Below are 16126 nucleotides of genomic sequence, written 5' to 3'. Positions count from 1 at the left end.
AGACGGGTAGATGTGGTGCTTAGGGACATGGTTTAGGGGTGGACTCGGCAGTGCCAGGTTAACGGTTGGACTCCATGTTCTTAAATGTCTTTTCGAACCTAAATGATTCTATGATTCTAGTTAGGACAGACCAGCATGATTTGGCTTCTCTTAAGTGACTTGCGTCTTTACAAGTCAAATCTCATTTCACTTAATCACCAACTCCAGTCCTTGTCCCCTTTCTGATGTGCCTCTCTCTACTGGTGTTTCAGCTTTATCCTAGCGATGACTAATGTGATTGCTATGTGTTTGCTTGCGCTTCCAACACTATCATTAATGGCACCGCTGAATGGCACCAGCCCTACAGCTGAACAAAGCTCAGTTTTCCTTCCAGCCAGCTCAGACCATGGTCTGGCTTTAGCTTTTGTTTACGATCTTGCAGACCATTTTCAATCCACATCACAGTTTTCAGCCAAACACATTTGGATAAACTCTCAATTAAGATGTAGCAAGGCAGTGTCAAAATGCTTTACTAAAATCCAAATATTTTACATCTGTTATGTTTGCTTCATGCACGTATTTTGAAATTCTGTCAAAAAAGCAATCTAGTTTTTCTGGCAAGTTTTAGTCTATATAAACCACTCTGTGTATTCCTCATGGTTGTATTAAGCTGCTCAGGGAAACTAAATCCTGCAGCTGTGTGTTTGCATTACTTTAGTCTTCTCCCTAATACTAGTTACAAGGCTCATTTCAAGCTTTACAGCTCCAGGACAACTGTAAGTGAAATATATCCATGTCATCTGATCATATCACTCATCTCCAATTTATTGTAATGTGAAAGATCCTTTATAATAAATACAACATTGAGTTATATGATTTTTCTCCTTGTTCTAACTCATGAAAAATAAACTAAGATTTTATTTTTTAAGAATTGCACTACTGAATTATTCCCTTTAAATTCAAAATATTTAAATGCCAACATCTGGCCTGTCTGCTGAAATTGCTCTAAAGATGTGTTGATAATTACTGCAGTCAGAAGGTTTCTGAAGAATAAAAGTAGGATTAGAGAAAACAGTATTTTAACAAAAGTGCAAGGACTTCCATAGCGGGTATTTCGAAGATCGATAACAAAGCAGTTATCCTCATCAGAGTACTTACATTTCAAAGGCTCCCTGTTCCCCCCAAGAGCAATATTCCTTCTTCATGCCATTTACTATTTTTAGTTTGCCATTGCTCCTTATACTCTGGGTAAATGCTTGCTTACAAGTGTCAAATACTAACAGTGCCGATGCTTTTTTTTTTTTTAAATAAAAACAAAAACAAGAAAAAAGGGTTTGGACCTACACCTCCGATTCGGATTCACATGCAATTACCACACAATAAAAAGGTAGGAAAAGAATTATGAAAATACTTAGAATGCCCAAAGTTTGCCTTGTTCAAAAAATTAGGCTAAAGGGCTTTAAATGCATGCTGTTCAGTTTACTCTTTTGATTGCTTTACCACTATGTAAATCAATTTGTTAATGTTCCTTACAAAATGCATGAGCCAGTTATACTGACAAACACACAAAGCTCATTCGTAATTAGCAGTTAATTAGTAAGAAGGAACAGATGCTGTTCGAGTTTCAGCAGGCGAACAGGTTCTGTAAACAATGCTTATAAATCTAAATGAATTTATTAACCACAATGCAACTGTCAACATTTTGCTGGCAACCATACAAATATGGTGGAATCCCCAAAACATCTTTACAACATATTAATAATCATTGTGTCAACCGAAGTCTATCAGGCAGTCTGACTTGCTAACTGTCATAAGCCTTCTACTCAATCTTGCTATGTCACTTCTACGGCCTAATTCCTCATGCCCTCAGAGGAAGAGCTCCAGTCACCAAAGTTAGCCCACATACACACGGACTCACCTCCAAAACACAGTGGCAAGAGGAATGTTTATTTCGCACTGGTACCTTCAACAAGCTTCCTTGAACGGAAAACCAATGAGCAGTACACACAGCTCTGAAAGCACATCCTGGTCCTGAAGAGTTTGCAGTCATTTTCTTTACAATCATTATTGCTTGATGAGAGATCGCCACTATGAAGGCATCTCCAGATCTCATCCACTAAAAATAACTAAAGGTCAATTATTTCTACTCTCCATTCATAAAATCATGCACTCAATAAGCCACTGACTAATACCGCAGGTTTTTTTTTTCCCCATTATCTAGGTAGATGTAGATGGCTCAAATAAAAAGAATGCCTCTTGTAAGCATTTTCTAGATGCAACTATTAAAGCAGTATCTAGACACAACTACCTTGAGTCAAAGGCTTTTGGCCAGGGGCCAGTTTTTAGCCTAAGGGCAACAGTGAAGATACCTTAGTGACCTCATTGCTGTCAATCTCTGCATGTCACATTGAGATGCCACCTTGATATATTACACCATTTCAGCACTGGAAAATTCTAATAAATTTTTTAAAGTCGTATTATGGCTTTCTTTATTGATGTTCTCTTTTATACCTACATTGCTTTCGATCATTCCCTCCTCCTCTCCCCCAAAGTATTCTGACACCTCTTCACCATGTTCTGTACTCACTTCCAATGTGTGCTCCAGGATTTGCAATACACCGGCACACAGAACAGGATGAGAACACCCCAAGTGTATTAAATTCTCCAAAGCTTCACAGGAGAGGCTGCCTGGCTTGCTTTCTGCAGGCTCCAGTCCTACTGTGCACCATTACAGGGACCAAAAGCATGGAGGCTGGGGGAACCCATTCTCTGCTGGCATCAAGCACTGGGCAAAAGATGAGGATTTTCATGGTAGAGTCTCAGAAAAAACAAATACTCTCTCTCTTCCCTTATGAACATAGCAGTGGAAAACAGATACTTGACTGGTTTATCCTAAAGAGCAGCATCTGCTCCTTTTATACATACATAGTCAGGTGGATTTTTTTGCCTTTTTTTTTTTTTTTTTACATTAATTTTTTATGCAAGAGAAGCTCCTGCCCTTCTATTTCTGAAGAGGCTGATAGGTCTACTGGTACTCTCATCCTTCCCATTTCCATTCTCTTTCCACAGTCTCTCAAAGGATGCTTAACCTGATCAACACACCATTCCAAACAAAAGTTGGAGTGTCTCCTTTTGAATCTTAACGATGTGCAAGAGCTATAATCATACCTGATGTGTCAGCTAGGAAATCATTAGCTACTAGTCAAACCTAGAAGTTTTTCCTTATCTCTTTTAAGAAACAAATAAGAACATCACATTTGGATAGGACTGAAAAAAGAAAGGGGGGGGGCGGGACACAAAGTTGAACACCTCTTACTGGCAATCATAAGCAGTGTATGAGCTCTTACGGCATTAACATGGATATCAAAACATTAAGCAAACAAAAAGTTTTCATATTTTTTCCTGAAGTTGTTTAATACTATTACCTTCCATCATTGCCCTAAAAGGCAGTGTTCTCCTTTTGCTCACTTTGGAGGCGGCATCATTTAGACAAATGGAATATTAATTTTGAAATAGTGTGCCCCCTGCCAAAATCGACACTAATAAACATTTAAATACATCTCTTTATTAAGTAAAATTTAGTAAAAAATAGAATACTATGTTTACTATCATATGCATTGTACCACAAAGGCAAATTTTTGAGCTGGGAAGAGTTATGAAGCAAGCCACCCTGAAATGAAACTGGTTAATTAATTTATAAACCACCAGCTTGTTTCCATTATAAGGACCAGAGGCTCCCATTAACTTCAGGTCATGGTCAGAGGCACTTAAAAAATGATACAAAGCTAATTTCTCTGAAAAATTTATTAATAATATCTCATTTATAGGTCTTTAGATGTTTGAAAGCAATATGCACATCAATGCAGACTTCAATTTTAGGAAAACAGCATTACTGTAAGGCCTCTAACAACTCTTGTACATCACCTCAACAGCCTACCAAGCATTACTTGGAAATGGATAAAATGACAGCTTCACACCTGTGGAGCAGCTGTAGGCTGCTTACCTTGGCCTTAGCACGCTTGGGACTATTACTCTACAACTTTTGCAGGCAGTTAGAGATAAAATAAGGGCAATTTATAGGATGGGAGACAGAAAACTCATGTTTTAGGGACTCTCAAATACCAGGAGACCAATTAACAGAAACATGGTAGAAATTCAATCCTTATAAGCCAAAGACCCAAATTCCAGCTTTCTCCTGCAACCCTCAGACATCTCAGGAAGGGAAAAGACTAGAATCCAGAAAGCAGGTGGAAGGAGATGACCCGGTAGGATAGACTGACTGATAGAAAGGGAATTAAAAAGAATTGTCTCAATCTGAGAGATGCTGAGGTTCTTGCCCAGGCCCGCCTACTTTGGCCAAGGGCCAGAACGGGCCATTCCCTTGGACTGGCAGGTAGAAACCTTAACCTCGGGCAAGGGAGGGTTTAATGCCTGGAGCTCGCAGGGTTGTGCCAGCTGTCCAACAGAGCAGCACACCAAGCCGAACCACACGGCATCCTCATCTCCTTCCACTGTTTGGCATCAGAGAGGTGTGAATTAAAGCAAGCTTCCTGAAACTGCAAAAAACCTCCATTAAATCCAGGAACTTTTTAATGCTGTTTTAGTCCAAATACTTAGGACTACTGCTTTTCTTGGAATGGTATCTGAAAACCATCAACAGTAAAACACATAAACCCAGCTTTCGCAGTCAAATGAAACATTATTCCAGGCAGGTACATGTAGCTGTAGCCGTTCCTCTGATGTAAGGGCACATTTGATCTAATTGGAAAAAATATTTCAAGTGCACTGGGAATAGTCACTGTTAACTGAATGCAACAACGAAAAAGGAAAAAAGAGCATGCAGACCCGAGGGAATTACCAAATCAATTAACAACTAATTCAGGAACTAATTTCTGTATTGCCTCTTAGCACAAAACTGTATCTTTAATTTCTCCTGCAATAAGCATCACCATGATAGTCCTAACACACTCTGACGCTTTAAATGAGTTTACAAGTATCTCTTTTTGATTGGCTATATAACATTATTTCTTCACAGTTCAATGCAACCATAGCCAAGTGCTCTGAAATATTTAATTATACTGGTAGCTACCAGTTAACAATTTACAGAACCACAGTGAGCACAAAACATTTTATAACTAGTAATCAGCTAATTAAAAACACAGCAAAATGTGTATGTTCTGATTATAAACAATTGCAGAGGAATTACACAGAAGATTTCAGCACTAAGAGTATTTGGCTAAAAACCATACCCTCGTGTTTGTACAAGCAGATCTGGATACTGATTACTGTGATTAGACAGAAGTGTGACAGAGGAAATTACACCTCACGCTAGATATAAACAAATAAAACTACGTCATCTGCCAGTTCCTTGTAAATCACATAATTTCTGAGTTTTGGAAAGCCACCCTCTGGAGACACCAATACAGGCTTGCAAACAACTATCTAGAAGCTTACGTGAGCATCAATAAATAAAAACCAAAGCAGCAGTAGTTTTGGTGAACGCTTTGGCGTAGAAGATGGAGCAGAAGTAGCATCACAGTGGTTTGGGTCTCTGTCAGTGAAACAAGGGTTTCGGTGCAGGAGCTCTGCAGGTAGCACCTGTGCAAAAAGGCGCATTACAGAAGACACCTGTATAACGAAGGCAAGTACATCCTGGAGTTGTGTGCACCCTCCAGATGTTTGCTGCCATCCTTCTTTTGAAATGCTTTTGGTCATTATGTGCATTAGCCATTTTTAGTTCAAAATGTAACCCGATTTTGAATGCAGACAGAAGAGAGAAGCCATAGGATAAGCCCTAGCGCTCAGCAATGGGTCACAGAGCCTGCTAACACACTAGTTGTAGCATCGTGTGTCTGTCCTGCTCTTCCTATACCCTTTTTTTTTTTCACCCTGTCAAGTCAGATGAATTAAGCAAGAATAGATGCTAAGATGGTACCTTATTTGTTCTCTCTTTTGGTAGAGACAAAATAAACATTCACATTCAGGAAACCTGGTGCAAAAAGCATTTATTGTTTATGATGATGGCAGGTCTCGGGTCTGACACTTGCCTGAAGCATTACAGTGCTCTTCTGCTAGTGGGGAGGACTAAGGACATCAGTTAGACTGACTAGATGTGGCAGACGATCTCTTTTCAAAACCTATTTCCAAGACACTGCTATACTTGCTGAAATGCTCTAACAGCTGTACAGACAGCCCTGGGTATTTTAGGGCAAAACAGATTTCAGGTATGATGTTCTTTCTGGTTCAAAAGGAAGGACCAAGATAACAGCGTTGTGTGTTATTCCACACAAGAATGGTGTAACTGGTACTGTACACATAAACGTCCCAGATAGAGCTAAAAATTAACAAAGGAAAAGGAGGTTAGGAAGAAGAAAAGCACTAGTCAAGGAGAGGCAGGACTGACCTACACCTGTAGGGAACTGAAGAGAAGGAGGTGGCTGAGCAGCACAGAGCAGTAGGCAGACAGGAAGTCAGAAAGATAACATGGGGCAAAGTCCATTAAAATTCAAATTAAGCTTTAAAAACCTCTTTTTTGAAGTTGAGCAATGCAGACTGATAGGGAACAAATGTGTTACAGTCCCACCTATTGGGACTAAAAGGTTGCAAAAAGACAACTCTGGAAATGTAGTGATCAGAAATAAGGGAAGTAATGCAAATGGAAAGCCTAAGCTTGGACACGCTGAAGGATGGAAGGAAAATGGTTGGTACCAGAAGATCCTGCCTCACCTTGCAGCTCGCCTCCTCGCCCTCCGCAGCACAGCCAGCCACTGCAAAGCGTTCGTTTGGTCGGGCTGGAAGAGGCACGCTGCTTGAACTTACTAGCAAAGCTTCTGCCCAGACACATATCGAGAGCGACTGCTAAGACTAAGTCTAATAAAAACAAAGTTCGAGATAAACCACGTTGAAATCCTCTTCTTTCTGTTTTCAGGTGCTTTCTAAAGTCCTCAGGCCAAGGGCTGCTGTGCAGGTGCTCAGAGTGCCCAGGTGAGACTAGGTTGGAAAAAAAATCATTGAGAAAAAAAGCAATTCCCAGTTTCCCAGAGATTCTTTCAACAGAGCAGCACACAGACAATGTATTAAAAGAGTTCACTAGCAAAAACCTTAATTAAATAAAAATTCCATATTTTGGCTTTTTTAAGTATATCTTAAAAATAGGACAGATTTTTCCCTGAATAGGAACGTTTTTGACAAATTGCTTCAGTTATATTCTTCTAAGGCTAGGGCACTTGGGAAAGGATTGCAAATTGACAACGCAATGACCAGGCTTGAAACAAAAAAGTTAACAAGAAATTCTTGGGAATGCACAAGTCGATTTAAAAGTTACTTAAAAAAAATTGCCGATAAGGGATCATAAGTCGCAATGCAACTTCTCAAATATTTCAGAAGCTATTTAACCGAAGTGACAATTTTTTCATGCGAAGTTTGTCATCTACCAAAAGCATTTTCAAATAGTTATCTTTGCCAAGTTTAATGTCATTTTTTATAAAATTCAGATGTACGCTGTGAAGTTCCAGTTTTGTTTACACCCATCTTAACGAAAAACTGCAACTTGTGCATCCAGGAACCAAACTCTTCTTCCCAAAAAGCAAATCAGTGATGCCACCCCTGTTTGCTGACGAAGCCCCTATCTCAGCCCTGACCTAAAAAATATTTGCCATTTTTAGTTCAGAGTTTAAAAAAAAAAAAAAAAAAGGACAAAATACCTAATTTCATTAAGATTACTTTAATGTACTTAAATGTGCCAAGCTAGTAGGCAAAGAAGGTCATTTGAAATATCACCTAAAAGTAAAGCCTGAATAAGATATTCGACTTTCTCCATTAATACAGCCATTTGCAAACTGAGAGAAGCGAATGGATTCTGAAGTTCACCTTTGCAAGTCATGGATGGCAAATTTTTCACTATGTCATCAGTGTAACGTTAACCATTAGAACACTTATTTTTAAGCCAGACCAAGTTTGCTCTTCCTAAATGATGCAGGAATTTGGGGGCACAAGAGATGCAGCACCTCCCAGGGTAAGCCAAGGGCTGAGGCAACCTGTCAAAATCTATTTTGACCAGTTTTTGGCAAAAGAACAGTCAAGGTTACATAGTTGGACCATATAATAATATGAGCATCTGTGATTAAGTGCAAATGGCAAATAGAAGAAGGTCTGAAAGCACAAAGTCAAGGCCAGCTCTTACGTATTTATTTACACTCTAATCTGGGGGGGATGGGGGGGGGAAGAAAGAGCACACAGCTGCCATCCCAAAAACAGACCTCCCATCTGCCACCCACGATTTGCATGTCACCTTCTCCAGGCTCATTTGTACTTCATTAACTGCCATTGACTTAACAAGATTTATGCAAATGACACCATAGGAGCTCGCTAACTCCCACTGCAATCAAGTGATTATGTATGTACAATTCTCCACAGCAATGAAAAATTAATACATGACAAGCCCACTCACCGCTGAGCTGAGCTTCTTGCTTTTATTTTTCTTGTTGTGCTTTTTTTTTTATTTGAATATGCCCTGCTGATAAAGATTTAGCAAGACCACAGAAAACAAAGTTATCTTCCCAAAACTCTACAAACACCCCCCATCTCAGAAAGTATGTCACCCTAAACTGTACAGCCTAATACATTTTTCAAAATATTCACTCAGGCTACCAAGAACAAGGCTTTGTTTTCAGAATAAATGGTTTTGAACAGAGGATACTCCAAACAGCATAAGCCATTCACACTAAGTTTGCTTTAAGGGTAGTATGAGAAATGCTACAGAAGAGAGCTTAAATATTTTTAGTTTAACTGCCTCTTTCTCAGAAGTACAGAACTTTCTATGGATTTTAACTTTGGGCAAATACTGTTCCAGATATTTTCTGACTCCATTTGATTAGTAGAAGATATTTAAACAGCTCAGAAGTGAGATTTTTTTTTTTTTCTTTTTGGAAAATTATGGCATTCATAGTTCTCAAAGGATGCTAAGAGCACAGGATTTAAGGCATGCTGATACTGCTGTGCATGCAGAAGGTGTTTGTACTTCCCTGGGGAAACTGGCCTTCCCAAAATTTCACTCACCTTAGAGTATTTTGGCAGAAGTTAGCAGCCACATTTTAAAAAACAAACCTGGTTTTCATTGCCTACATTTTGGGTTTCTGCTGGGAGCAAGAAGGTTCGTCAGAACAGTTTTATATGGCTTAGACCAATAAAACCATATTTAGCGCTGCAGTGAAAAGTGATTTTTAACATTTAGAAAGGACAGAAAGAATAAGAACATTAACCCCTTTCGACCAGATTGCTTTAAGTTAAAGAAAAAGCCCTGAAGGAGTGAGGTGCTTCCTTGGAAGGAAACATGCCATTTACAACCTTGCCTATTTCCCCCAAAGCCCCAGGAATTCAGGGACAGAGAACCGAAATTCAGAAGCAGGTTGCAACTCTTGGCTTCTTTCAACCAAAAACCAAACCAAACTCTAGCAGCCATGCAGGCCGGTATCTGGGTCCCCAGAAAGGCTGTGATACAGAATTATAAGCAACTCTTTATGCCATCATAGCTCACTCACTTCACAAGATGTTTAAGTGCATTTAGAGGGAAACCAGGAGAGAAATTAAATGCCCCTACAAAAAACCCACTCCTCTACCAGTTTAAACTGTCTCCAAGTATACAAAAGCATCACTTTGATGACAGACATCAACCATAGCTATGTTGGTTCAACAGCTGCAATACAGACCTGATCTATGAAAAAAAAGTAGTTGAGATCAATGACAAACTCCTCGTCATCACATTATCTACGCTTCCTCAAGAGCTGACTTCTCACACATTTATTCTGTGCTCTCCTCACCACACACAATCATACTTGACTAATATCAGCTCTTCCTCCCACCTTTCATGTGCACCTCAGATTTCTTTTTTTTTCTCAAAACCAGAACATTTCTGATCTCCAGTGAACTTGCTTTGGTTTTGTGCGGTTTTCTTTTGTTCTTATTTTGGGGTTGTTTTGGCTTGGTTTTAAGTTAGGAAATAGCATTTGATTTTTTGGAGACCGTGGGTAGATAAGAACAACCCGCAGGCACTATAAAATACACTGGATAACCAAGCCATTGATTTCAACATCTGAATAGTAAGTTTTTTTTTTTTTTTTAATTACCTTTTTTTCAAGTAGCAGTGAACTGAGAGCACAAAATCCATTGTGTTTGAGTTTCAACCATAAGTTACTTTTTTTTTTTTATTGGTAAATCTGCAAATAAGCTCAACCAACACAACCGAAGCACTGATCTGCAAGTATGAGCTTGGACTTCTGCCTTGCACCAGAAGCACAGCCTTGCCAGCAGCCCTTTTAAATATTGCTGCCATGCACATAAGAACATACAGAGAATAAAACAAAGTACTGACAACAGATATGAAAAAGGCCTGGTTACTGCATGTTTTTGAAGATGTCCCAAAGACATAGTAGAAGAGTATGTGCATGAAGCTGGCAAAGGCATTTTGCTCAACAGCAGCTTAAAGAAGTCAGAGAGCGTTTAATATAACTGGAGGTTACTCTGGATTCTAGCACGGGGTAGTGCAGCAATGTGACTTTGGGCTAACAGGAGGACAAACACTGGAAAACATGGTGACAAAAAGACTAAAAAGAAAAGTCTTTTAATGGTATAAGATGGTTCTCCCACAGCAACATTGTGAATACTACAATCTGCATTCAACTTCCTGAAAACAGATTTCTCTGTCTCTACCCTGACCGTTTGTCACAGAAACATAGCGTGACGGAAGGGGCTTCTCACTGTAAGAAGCACAGTAGCATGACATACTAAAGCTTTTAGGTCAAGAAGTTTCTTTTCACATCCCTCTGTCTTATTCACAGTTAATGCATAAAAAAAAGACACCATCTTTTCTAGCAGGAATTTCTGCTGCCTCAGAGAAGCGTCCACCTGTCTGGCACCTGTAGAGTCCACCAAGAACACAGGCATATCAGCAATTTAGCTTGGTGCCGCCTCTACTGATAGGAGCTCTCCATCTAAAGTAGAAAACCAATGAAGTCCAAAATCCACTCTCTTGACACGTAAGTATGATGTGAAATACCACTGACAGCAGCCATCCTACAACACTGCATGCCGTTCAACCTCCCTTCTAGCACCCTTTCAAAACCCTGATGAATAGGATGTAACTGCTGACTACAGACCTGCTCAAATATTTGCTGAGAATTGCTTGTATGTGACAAAATGAAATTACCATAATTGGGATTAATAACGAAAGTATGCATTCCCAAAAGATTGGCCATACTCAGTATACAAGTAGAGGTTGCAGGGAGAATTTTTCAATACAGAAATTCAAGAGATTGTAGGGGATATTTCATTATAACATGGTATAGTGCAATCACACTTAAAATGCTTATCTTACAATACTCTCCCTACAAGTGCATTTTCAATCAAATTAATTTCATACAACAGCATTTTAGAGAAGAACAGTATGTATGCCTTGAATAAATATTGAAAAGTGTATTCCTCAGTTTTACATTCTCAGCTGCATTTGCAGACACTTTTGTTTAATTAGCATTACCCAAAAGAATTCCAGCCAGTCTAACCCATCTCGTACCATACAAAAGCTGTACGAAAAAAAATTGCAGCTTGTTTTAAATGCCTGGAATCTCCTCCCCTGAAGGCAGAGCCAAATACTGAGCTTATCTGGTTTCAAACTGCTCTTCTGAATTGCAGTGTGTTTGATTAAAATTTGTCTACTAGACATTCAGAGACACGACAGCACTTTTGCTGCCTGATAGTCCCAAAAGGTCTTTTTAACTGCCTTTAAGAAAGAAAATCACTGCAAATAGTTAAGGGTACAAAAATCATCTCCCCCTTACTTCCAAAAAGAAAAAAAAACCAAAACAAACCACAAAACAACCAAAAGAACCCTACCAAACCCACAAACCCCCCAGAGCACATAAACCCACCCCCAAATAGGAGGCCCAGGGTTACCTGACAAGATGAAGCGTGGACTGAGGAAAGATTAGGAGAGGGAAGTGACCCTCTGGAGGGCAGGAAAGCCACCAAAAGAAACTGGAAACAGCCTCGTGGGAAGAAAATAAACTCCCTTCCCTTGGCACTTTTGCTATCTCCAGCACAGTAACTCACACGAAAGTAAATACTTGCAAATGCTATCACAGAAACTATTTGTAAAGCATCCCATACAAACGCTTAGCGCGGTGTTCTTAACCACATGAATTCAGTGTAATTTAATTTGAGAAAGTAAATTATCTCATTCATCCAAATACCTCGCGTTAGATGCCGGTATTGCTTTTGCCTTTCAAAGGAGTGTTCACAGCTACAATTTAGCATTGAGTTTCCGGGCTAATGAAAGTGCATCTAGGCTAGTAAAACAGACCAAAACAAATCCTTGAATTCAAGTCCTGTTGTGTAATGAGGAAGTTTAATTAAGGCCACACATTACAGCTGTAAACGTTCTCTTATATAATAAGGTCTAAATGAAACTGAACCTAATCAAAGTTACAATTCCTTCATTAGCAAATTACAAACAAGAGCGCACAGCTGACACACCGGCTATGATTATCACAACTAATTGCCTCGTTGTTACAAACCAGCCTGAAACTGTGTTCAGATGTCCGTCTGCAGTAGCAAATTAGGGCCACATCAGGCTATTTCTGCGATCACAAGGGGCTCTTGTAGAGCGATCTGATTTACCCCGCCGACTGGCAGCACACAGCCCAATCAAAGCCCCCTCTACAAAGGCAGCTTTGAAGCCAGCACAGCCTAGAAACCCGCTCCATATGCAGGCCGGCAGACTGCACTTCATTAGGCCTGTTGTCACATTTTCCCTCTTCTTATTCTAATGATCCTATTTTAATACACATAGGAACCTCTCCTAATTGATGTCAAGTGAGTGACTTCCACATTCATCACCAGAGCACATCAAACACATCTTGGTGCATGGGCCCGCCATCAGAGTGCTTAAGACCCGAGGTGTGTCTCCAACTACGGAAAGCAAAAAAAAAAAAAAAAATTTTTTCGGCATTACCTGTTTAATTGGGATTGCGCGACCGCTTCCAATGCTATCTGTTCTGCTCTCCAGGACCTTCTTCTCTTTGTCTGGGTCACTCCCTTTCCGAGACTGCAGAGCAAAAAGAAAGTTTGTGCTCCATTAAATGTAGCAGTTCACACAGAGGATGCTTTCTTTTTTCCTTTTTTAAAGCAATTAAAAAAAAGTATTTTGACACATAAATATAGACTCAAAGGGTGCGGGTTAGAGCCTACAAAAGTACACAACTACCCCAAAATCTGAATACTAAAATACCACCTGTAATTTTCAGCCATCCACTTCTTTGAAATGGCATTTGGGTTTAAAGAGTTACAGTTTCACTGCCTGAAGACCCAGCAGATCAGAGGACAAGTTTCTGAAGTCTCCAATAGTAGCTCCAAAGAGGAGTGAAGGTTCCAGCTTCTCATTAAAAAAATCTGATATATACATGCATACGTTTAACTTACATCTGTATGGTTTTTGTAATTGTTATCAACTACTTAGAAATGCAATTTTATGATGCTGGTTTTGATCATACTGACTTTAACTTTCTATTTTTTTCTACTTTTGGATGGTTATAAAGTTGGAATTACATGAAAAGGTAGCAATTGATACTGAAAAAAGTTATCTGAACACAATGAAGAAAAATCAGCATGAGTAAAATTTAACCAATGTTTAAAACTTGAATTGCCTGATCTTGGCTTTCTATAACGTTAGAACTGCCCTAGGAGTAAGCTCACAGTGCTCATTTCATGACTTTATGAAGTTATATAGTAATTTTAAGAAGTTATTCAGATTCCAGTCCATTATTATGAAAGAACGCATGAGCATAATGATTGTGACAGATTTATTTTATTACAAAAAGAAGACCCGAGAGTCATCCTCCTTAATAACTGAACTGACAAGTGACAACTTCACTCCATTACTTTTCAATAGGAACATTACTCACACAATATCGAAAATGGGAAAACATTTTCATGTGCTTTTTCAAATCAGAGATGATATATGAAACGAATACATTTGCGATGTCCAGTACCACAATGGGAAGTTAATGAAAACCAGAGCGACACAAGATCCCACTTTTCATTTACAGCAGAAAGAGGTGTTTGAAAGACACTGAAATTAGGAGAACGATTAGGATCGCGGATAGCTAATACCCATTTTCCATATTATACGAAGGGGTGGAAGGAAGAAAAAAAATCCCCAAAGCAGTTGCCTTCAGGGGCGAGAGGAGGGAAGGGGAGGGAGAAAACCCAGGGAGGAGGGCTTCAAGTAACACCATTCTAAGCAACACATTTACCCAGCAGGGATCCCGTGCTGCTTTCCCCGCTCCGCCGGGAGCGGGCTCCTGTCACTAGTTACTATGGTTCGGGGCAATGGAATGACGTGCTGGGGAATTAAACAAAGAATAAATGAAAGAAAGCAAAACAAGTGGGAGGGATGAAATCCAATGTTCAGGATAACTATTGTTCCTTGTCCTTCAAGACAGATTTCTGAATCTGAAAGTGCCACTTCCCAATAATACAAGGCGAAACAATGCTTCAATGGCGCAAAGCGCCCGTAAGTGACATTTTAAAGAAACTCAGTGAAGGTAGCCAAATCCTTGGGAGGGAAGTTGTCAACTTGAATGTTTCTTTTTTATTTGACTTTTTTAAAGAAAGGATCCTGCTTCTGAAAAGCAAGCTGAATATCTATGCACTATTTTTCATTTTTATTTTTAAATCATCACATCTTCCATTCCATAAAAGTAACTGCATCTGGAAATAATACACTGCACATAGAAGGGAAATATCTATATGCAAAATATTATCAAACGCCCTAAGTATAGAAACATAGGAATTTCTGTTAGGTAAATTCTATTCTAGCTGCTTGTAATCACAGAATACAGAAAATTTTCAAGTGGAGAATCTTAGCAGGCTCCGCTATTTATAAAGACAAATCGTGCAGTGAAATAAAGATATATTCTGATCTTTTATGCTTTTGTACCTATGACACACGCAATGTATCTTACATCCTATAGTGCGAATAAAATAGACTCTAAACCATACTGGATCAACATTTACTAGGACTTTTTCTGACGTCACATCTACACATTAAGTCATTTTATTTAAAACTTTATTCAAGCAAACCAGAAAAAGTCCAAAAAAATTAACACACCTGCATGAATATCATTTGACTCATTTCCCCTTTGCATTGGAAGTCATACGCAGACTTATGTCAACATAAAACCTCACCCAAGTTAGGTCTGTGAAATAAGATTTAATCCCAGAGGGATACAGCACCTGAGTTAGGGCACAACCAGAATCCACTATCAGCAGTCCAGAGAGCTCCAAAAGTAAGAATACTGATCTCTACTATTAGATACTGAGACAGAGAGTTCATTTTAACTTTTAAAAAAGTCTTGCTTGCAATTCTGCAAAGAAGCAAGAAGTAATATTGAATATGGGAAAGGAAATGCATCTCACTGTACTAGAAGTTCATTCATCCCACATGGGACTGGACATATAGTTAAAATCAGTACTGAAATGGACCTCACATGCACTTTAAATCCCCACCTGCGCTATATGCTATTATTTAGTTGTCCCTGTTAATACACTGCACAAAACAAAGGACCTTTACCCTTCTGCTAATATTTGATCTATTTTATCACCTAAGTAGAAAGTCAGCTATTGCAACAATAGCTTTACAGCAAATACTAATATTCAAACTGAAAAAAAATCAGATGCTGCATTTAATGCACTTAAACATGAACATGCTTAAAATTCTAAACCCTATTCCAACTCAAAAGCTGTTATCAATTTAAGAAAAATCATATCTGTTTTCTACTTAACCCAATTTTCTTCCAACACTAAAAGATCTTCATGTAGGAAACTAAACATATTACCTATGCTAGATAACAAGGGGTAATTTGCAATTAAACAGAAATATATTTGATTCTGCAAGCGATACAGGCATAAGCAAGTAACAGGCTAGGAAAGAAGCACAGCAAGAAACCCAAAGCTAAACAATAAAATATTTCGATTACGCACTCTGTTCATAACTAGACAGAAAATACTGGTCTGTCTATTTATTCAATCTATTTATTCAATTAAACAATTCCAGGTTATAACTTGGCTGATATGGCATGAAACCTGGGTTACAGCA

At 38.9% G+C, this 16126-nt stretch overlaps 1 protein-coding gene across 4 annotated transcripts in view; it reads right to left on the bottom strand.

Annotated features, from left to right (window-relative positions):
- AGAP1 (ArfGAP with GTPase domain, ankyrin repeat and PH domain 1) overlaps window positions 1-16126 on the bottom strand; it is a 395766-nt gene that overhangs the window by 176731 nt on the left and 202909 nt on the right. For all 4 annotated transcript variants that reach the window (XM_087731869.1, XM_087731868.1, XM_087731867.1 and 1 more), the window contains one exon: window positions 12983-13075. In XM_087731869.1, the coding sequence (XP_087587995.1) occupies window positions 12983-13075 (93 nt within the window). The remainder of the gene's footprint in view (window positions 1-12982; window positions 13076-16126) is intronic.

This window comes from Nipponia nippon, unplaced genomic scaffold, assembly GCF_047370975.1.
Source record: "Nipponia nippon isolate SJK-2023a ecotype South Korea unplaced genomic scaffold, ASM4737097v1 scaffold_5, whole genome shotgun sequence".
In the NCBI taxonomy this organism is placed as follows: domain Eukaryota; kingdom Metazoa; phylum Chordata; class Aves; order Pelecaniformes; family Threskiornithidae; genus Nipponia; species Nipponia nippon.
This window is presented reverse-complemented; position numbering and strand designations above follow the sequence as displayed.